Here is a 7,677-nt window from a genome sequence, read left to right as displayed (position 1 = left end):
TAACTATATTAATTGAACTTGTATAGGGCCCCTCAAATATGTAATGCATCTTTATTTACTACTGAGGCTTAGGAGTAATATGCCCCGGGCTTTCATTACATGTTCATTACTGGCAACGCTAGGGTCGCATAGAGATTATGCGACAACAAAGGGTAAGACACTGAGCATGAAATCTTCGTAAGCGAAGCGAGCGTTGCCCGTGAAAGTGGTGTCCTTGTCCTTGAACTTCTCTGTCAGTCCCTGCACGAATCAAAAGTAACCATTCCATTCCAAATTTATTTTTAGAATTAACTTTTTCACTGTAAAACTGGAGATATTTCGTAAATCTTCGAAATAATCCAGTCTACATGTATCTGGTTCTCCTTTAACCTAGATATAGCCTGTACTCTGACAAATAGGAAGTAAATTTTTATGGCACTGGTGGATGAAAGTCTACGTGGCAAAGATTTTTGTCGTCACTGATAGCTTTTTTTTTTTTTAATTTCATTAATGTCTTTTGCAATTTTAATTACTTCTTAGGGACATTTATCAAAATACTCAAGCTACACAAAGACGAGAACATGAAAAGGCGTATTGAGATATGAACTATAAACATTTTACTGTTATTTTTATTCCAAAACACCCATGAAAGATGATGATTATGAACTCAAAAAGTTAAAAAAATATTATTAGTGCATTTCTTATGGGAATTTTGATATATTCTCTAATTTTTATAGTTTTAAGATAGCCTTTTTTTCCAAACACAGCTGGATTTGCCAAGTCAACTCGGCCTGGGCCTGCTTCGTGTCCGGTTTAAGAATGTGGTGAAGTAAAATTTGTAAACATGAAAGGTTGACGATAAAGTAGCTGATGAATTGGGTAAAGAATCGATGGTAAAAGTTGGTGTTATTAAAAGGAAAAGGTCGTTGCAAGAGATTGGTCAGAAGAGAGTTGACCTCATTCCAATATTTCTCTCCTTGCCCCCAGTTCCTATGCGGTTCTCTTTACCTCTTCCCGTGGTTTCCCCACAAATCCCTTTATCGCACTAACTCGCTACAAATGGGGTATTTGCTCGCTTTCTCTATCAAACGCATACATGCAAGTATGTGTAAAATGATCTTCCAGCTGCAAGAACACCATACGCAAAAAGTGCTCATCGTTTGGGTGAACACCATACGCAAAAACCTCATTTGTATGTAAACTCCATGCGCAAAAACCCTACCTACCTACCTACCTACCTAAGGATCCAAATTGTCAATAATGTATGTGGTGCGAAAAAGGGGGAAAAGATTTTGTGGCGGTTTACCTTCACGACGAGGCAATACCTACAACAAGGAGATGGATGCCATTGTCAGCAACCAAGCAAAACAACATCTACAGACTTCAAAGAGTGATATTAACATAGACGCACGCCCTGGTAGAGAGAGAGAGAGAGAGAGAGAGAGAGAGAGCTCACTCTATGAACTTGTCACATAGAATTGCTGGCTGGCTGTCTTTTGAGAGGAGGAGATTGAGGATGTTGGGCGACACCGGAAGACCTACGACTGCATTGAGTGCTTCTTTCATTTCTGTTGCATCGATCGTACCATCCATGTTTTGATCATGTCTGTGGAAGATGTTCTGAAATACCATCATGAAAAGAACAATCAGTATTGGAAACATCTCAATAACTGATATTCTTTTTTGCTTTTGCTTTTAATTTGCCTAGTGTTGGAAAGATCTGCCTCAGGCTGGTAAGAGTTCGAGTAACTCAGCGGCCAAGTTCTACTCAAGCCAAAAAGTATTTAAAATAAATAAATACAAAATAATTCCTAAAAAAAAGAAAAAATATGTTTAAATTATAATTAAATAAAACACATCTAAATGAGTTAAAAAATATAAATTTGTGAGATAATAGATTTTGAAAAAACTTAATTTGTAACGGGAGCATTTTAGAAATAATCTAAAAAGAAGGTAAAAGGTAAAATTAAGTATTCACGGCAAAAATACTTTGCCATCTTTGCCATAATGGTATAAAACATAAAAAAAATTACCAATGAATTTCTTATTTTTTAATTTATATATATATATATATATATATATATATATATATAGGTTTTTTAAAATCCAAGAGTTAGGAATACTCAAGTTGGCTTAGGGATGGCAGTCTGAGTTACTCGGGCAAGTCCCAGTTAGCAGTCAAATACTGCATTTGCCTCTCTTCATGGATGGGAGGGATGGCTTACAAGCCAGGTTTTGAGGCCCTCAAACACGCTCATGAATTCCTTTGGCCCTGCATTTCGCATTTTCATCTTCGTAAGCTAATTAGGAGAGAGAGAGAGAGAGAGAGAGAGAGAGAGAGACTTGCCTACTCGGTTGGTGTTGGATCTTGTGAAAGTAGATATCATGAGGCGAATAGTTCGTTGGCTGAAATTGGTCTGGGTAATGGAGGAGAGGACCCTCTTCAGCTCCATCACATCAATGAACCCATTCCCATCCACGTCTGCAGCTTGAAACGCCTTCACCACCTTCGGATCAGTCCCTGGTGGAAAGTTAGAGCCAGAAATAGAGTTCCACGGGCTCTCTGACGGCGCCTGCTTCCCAGCCATGCTTGAGTTGTAGGATCCACCATACCTCTCCATCTGTTGCTGGGGCTCATTGTATTCGTAGGAAGAGTAACCATAGTAAGCCATGGTAACCTTCTTTTGGTTCTCTCTCTCGCACTCTGTGTTTTCTGTATTTAGGTGATGGGTGAGAACAAGGGGTTGTGATAGCTATAAATAAGGGAGCTGATTTCGCCTTAAGCTCATCGCGTGGGAAACAAGCAGCTTGATTCCTCCATGATTTGTTTCCTTTGCTTTCGGTGCTTCTCATGCGACTCTGATCACCCCGTTCTTTCTCATCTTATTCACAGCCCACAAAGGCTTTCTGGGCATCTCTATCTCATCTTATTCATAGCTCACAAAAACTCAAGAGCACGTGTATTATGCTCCTTCGGGAGCATAATTTACTTCCACTCCCACGGTTACAAGGCTTGGAGAACATTTTTAATTGAAAATTTGAAAACTACTAGATGATTATTTCAAAAAAATAAAAAGAACTTTGAAATTTGAGTGTTTTAACAATTACATCTTACCCTCTGAAAATTGACGGTCTCTATTTAAACTCAAGACATTATAAGATACAATTAGGAATTTTTTTATTAGAGTTAATCTATGACCTGAAAAAGTACATCCCAAAATTTTTAGCTCCTAAAATTAATCTCAGGTGGCATGTTACCCGACAGAGTCAATGGACAGTTTACTCCCTCGGGATCATAATATCTTTCGGCAATAGGGATTAGCCAGCCCAGTTTTGATTGATGGCAACACAAAATGGGAAGCAGGTCACAGTCAATATTCCGGGATTCAGGTGAGTTCGAATCTATCCTTAGAAGCACTAAAAAAAGTTTTGATTGATGGCAACACAAAATGGTAAGCAGGTCACAGTCAATATTCCGGGATTCAGGTGAGTTTGAATCTATCCTTAGAAGCACTAAAAAAAGGAAAGGAAAGGTTGCGTCGAGTTGACGGCGAGGGTTTTGTCCGGGTCCATTTCTCCCGTGGATTATGTCGGGCACAGCTGATTGTATCAGTTAACGGCCTATATTCAATATGGGCTGATCTGACAGTTATAATCTCACTTCGTATTCAAGTTTTTATTTTTTATTTACAAATTCAAATCATTTGAAATTTTAGGCATTCCTTATTCTCATCAAGACATACATAATAAAAATATAAAACAAATAAGTCGCAAAATATAAATTGATCAAAATACCCCTAAAATGTTTAGGGGGTGCTTTAGTCGATTTATGTTTTGTGAATTATTTGTTTTATACTTTTATTAGATTTTTCTATTTTTAAAGAGACGTTTCAAATTTCAAATGATTAAGATTTGTAGAAAAAAAAAATGAAAAATTCAAATACAAAATGAGGTCGTGACCGTTATACCGGATTCAATCTGCGTTGATCTGATGATCACGTCCTCATTACATGTTTGAATTTAAAATTTTTTTTTTTATACAAATCCAAATAACTTGAAATTTTAGATGTTCATTCTTCTCATCAAGGCGTACCTAATAAAAATATTTAAAAAATATTTCTCAAAAATAAATTGATCAAAATACCCCATGAGTTTTTAAGGGGTATTTTGATCAATTTATTTGTTCGAATTATTTTTTGATATTTTTATTAGATTGTTATGTTTTTGAAGAACACACGTCTAAAATTTCAAGTTATTTGGATTTAAAAAAAATAAAATAAAATTTAATTACGAAATGATATTGTGAACGTCAGATCGGCTTAGATTCAATCTGAGCCGTTGGGCTTATATATATATATATATATATATATATATATATATATATATATATATATATATATATATATATATATATATATATATATATATATATATGAAAAAATGAAAATGAACAGTGATTTCGCCAACCTTCATCACCATCCAAACTTTATCGCACGGTCACAGTTGTCTGGTAGTGTTTTAATTTTTATTTCTTTATACAAATCTAAATTGCATGAAATTTGGAACATGTCTACATCTTAGTGATTCACACCTAATAAAAATATGAAAAAAATAATTCACAAAATATAAATTGACCAAAATAGCTCCGAAATTTCATGGGGGTATTTTACGAATTATTATTTTTTCATATTTTTATTAGGTACGTCTCGCTAAGATGTACACACGCTCTAGATTTCATATCATTCCTATTAGTAAAAAAAAAAAATGAAAATTGAAACACTACTGGACAACTGTGATCGTGCAATGAAGTTTGGATGGTGATGAGGGTAGGCGAAATCACTGTTCATAGTATATTGCAACGACACTTCTACAAAACCATGTTTGTGGTATTTGTAGGACCTCAAATTTTGCACACACACTCTCTTCATCTCAATAATCAATCTCCCAAAAAACAAAGTTCAATTTGAACCCTAGATATGGTCAAAATGAGTCCCCTCCAAAAACGAATCTCAACCATTCATTTTTTGAATTTCAAGATCTTAGCCTTTATAAACTCAAAATCATTTTTTGTTCTTCTTTAGCATTGCTCATCTAATGATAATAAAGTCATCCAAAAAAATTGGAAATGAAAAAATCCTTCTAAGGCCTAGATCTAAGTATCTCACCAAAATGAACGGACAATGTTAATTAAGCTAAAAAAAATACTTTCTAAATTGTGTTTTCAGTTTTTTTTTTTTTGTAATTGTTTATTTGAATGAAAGAGTGTATATTTCAAAATTTGGATCAAACAAATGGCCATAAGATGGTTTTTTAATGTTGTTGCATCATATTACTATACAAGAGTTGCATGAAATCATTGCCCATATATATATATATATATATATATATATATATAGGAAAAAGTTTATATAAGAATGCTACCTTATAATGTAGAACTACGGATGCCCTAAAAAATCCATCGGAAAAGGTAGTTTTAATGATGAAAAACCCTTTGATTGATCATCTCGACATCGAGATATATAACTATGAAAAATGCAAAGATTTTAAGTCTCAGAAATAATGCATTTTACAACATATTAGCTAAACCATACATTTTCAAGATTTTCATATATTTATAGATCTACTTGATTTTAACTATTTTTGAAATTTAAAATTTTTTGTAATTAGACATAAAAATAGATTTTGAGATAGCCCTAAGAATATTTTACATCAAAATTATGTACCATGATAAAATTTGAAGGTGCACCTTACCTCTACACTTACGGATGCATCCGTATGCAAAGTGCACATATATATATATATATATATATATATATATATATATATATATATATATATATATATATATATATATATATAATCTTTAGGAAAACAAGCAGAACGTATAGAACGAATAGTTACTCCTCAAACTAAAGGAATAACTCCTAAAGCAGTTTTGTTTAAACCACCTCCAGAACTCAATAAAAATAAATTTCATATTGGCGAAAATAATAAAACTTTAATGGATCAGCTAATATCCAAATTAGCCCAATTAGATATTAAAGGAATCCCTTCTTCTAAACTCAGTATTCCTATACCAATACCCAATATACCTGTTCCTTTACCAGAATCTTCAGATAAGGGAAAAACAAAAATACAAGAGCATGAAACAATGATGCTCCAAGAGGAAGAACCAGTTATAGAAGATACCATACAAAACCAAGAATCTGCTTTTATGGATACTACACCTATTAATATAAACAGAATTGCCTATGGTAAAACATGGAAACCAGGTGGGATTTCTATGTGGATGATGAAACCAAAAATAGAATCCTTACCAATACAAGGCAATGGACCTCCAGAAATGAACAAAATCAAGAAATAAATTTATACTAAAAGTGATGCAGTAAACACCTTAATATAAACTATTACACTACGTTTTGTAGGAAGTACGACCCTATTGGCAGCAAGATCAGAAGATCTGCTATCCAATCTTCGTTGTCCTACATTATATCTAAATTTTTACAAAATTCTACAAGAGACACTAAAATATAACAGTTTAATATTCACATATTTACTCTAAACAATATATAATGTTTTTACTGTAGATCCCGACGCGTTTTGGTATCTACAGTAAAAACATTATATATTGTTTAGAGTAAGTATTTGAATATTAAACTGTTATATTTTAGTATCTCTTGTAAAAATTTAGACAAAATAGAATTATGCAGATGAAAGGTAGGATTGATATATCTATTACTAACCACTGTGTGTGGTTGAAATCCCCTATTTTAAAACTGAACACTCATTTAAATTGCATAACACCAATATTTCATTCTTATAGAAATTTGTACAGGTACATCGAAAAGAGATGCAAACTATAATATTACAATTAACGGACTGTATACAAACTGATAAACAACTAAAAGAAACTATTTGTAAACAAACTATAAAATAACACACTTACTGTTTACATATGCAATAACTGGAAAATAGTTTCCAGTGTTGAAGGCAATAGGAATGAAGAAAGTGAAGATTACAATCACACATGCTAGGTATAAAAGAAAGGAGAAAAGATAAAAGCTGGAAATCAAAGTGAACTATTGTGACCTGGTATTCATGAGCTACGAGGTCAGGATAGCTGTTGTATAGCAGAGTGTCTTCAGAGAGAGAGAGAAAGAGAGAGAGAGAGAGAAGCAGAGAAGCAGAGAAGGGAAAAGATGAGAGAGGAAAAGAGCTTCCGAGACCTGAGAAGAGAAGGGAGTTTTTTTTGCGACCCGCTATTGTGAAGGCCGAAGGTGGCTTATATAGGCGAAGTGAAGAAGCTTAAGGACGAAGCAAAGAAAAAGGGAGATGACCTTGATGGGACAGAAAGAGGAGAGACAGGATATAAAGTAAAAGGACAAAACAAAAAGCAAAACCAAATAGTATTTTTTGTTTGGAATATGACAAAATGGGATCTTGCAATAGTATCTTTTTTGTCTTCTTGTGTCGGTAGGCTTTGTCGTTTTTCTTGAGTGGCTATAGTCTTCTTTGTCTCATATGTCGATGTGCACAGTGATGGTATCCTGGAATAGTAATTGTTTGTCGTTTGTGTCGGTGAAGAGCATCTAGGCATAGTCTTATTTTGTCGTATGTTGGTGGAGAGTTTAGTGACAGTGTTGAATCATGGTCTTTGACTGAATTCGTCTGGATCATCTTCTTCGTCAGGGTCTGTTT

The 7,677-nt window shown here is 33.9% G+C and overlaps 1 protein-coding gene across 7 annotated transcripts; it reads right to left on the bottom strand.

The window, feature by feature from the left end:
- Positions 1-37: 37 nt before the first annotated feature.
- On the bottom strand, positions 38-2,707 carry LOC105420765 (calcium-binding protein CBP-like). 7 transcript variants are annotated; one of them, XR_016054551.1, is made up of 6 exons: positions 2,327-2,707; positions 2,205-2,251; positions 1,436-1,599; positions 1,218-1,304; positions 936-1,104; positions 38-240 (listed from the first exon to the last, which is right to left on the bottom strand). XR_016054551.1 is itself a non-coding variant. In XM_088865328.1 (5 exons), the coding sequence occupies exons 1-5, from the start codon at positions 2,649-2,651 to the stop codon at positions 136-138; spliced, it is 660 nt and encodes a 219-aa protein (XP_088721454.1). In that variant the 5' UTR covers positions 2,652-2,707; the 3' UTR covers positions 38-135. The 7 variants fall into 7 exon arrangements, 2 of the variants coding, with proteins under 2 accessions (XP_088721454.1, XP_088721455.1); XR_016054554.1 differs by lacking the exon at positions 2,205-2,251; XM_088865328.1 differs by lacking the exon at positions 936-1,104 and having other exon boundaries at positions 1,286-1,304.
- Positions 2,708-7,677: the final 4,970 nt, after the last annotated feature.

Source organism: Amborella trichopoda, chromosome 4 (assembly GCF_054954075.1).
Source record: "Amborella trichopoda isolate Santa Cruz 75 chromosome 4, AtrichopodaSantaCruz75HAP2 v2.0, whole genome shotgun sequence".
Classification (NCBI taxonomy): Eukaryota; Viridiplantae; Streptophyta; class Magnoliopsida; order Amborellales; family Amborellaceae; genus Amborella; species Amborella trichopoda.
Note: the sequence above shows the minus strand (reverse complement) of the source record. Positions and strands in the feature narration are given on the sequence as shown.

What these genes read in the sequence shown, in the direction of transcription:
- LOC105420765 (XM_088865328.1), bottom strand. Translation starts at nt 2,651, where the DNA reads ATGGCTTACTATGGTTACTCTTCCTACGAATACAATGAGCCCCAGCAA. An exon ending in ATCCAACACCAACCGAGTAG is followed by an intron (nt 2,252 to 2,326) that starts GCAAGTCTCTCT and finishes TGCGAAATGCAG; the next exon opens with GGCCAAAGGAATTCATGAGC. An exon ending in AGGGCCTCAAAACCTGGCTT is followed by an intron (nt 1,600 to 2,204) that starts GTAAGCCATCCC and finishes ATGGTATTTCAG; the next exon opens with AACATCTTCCACAGACATGA.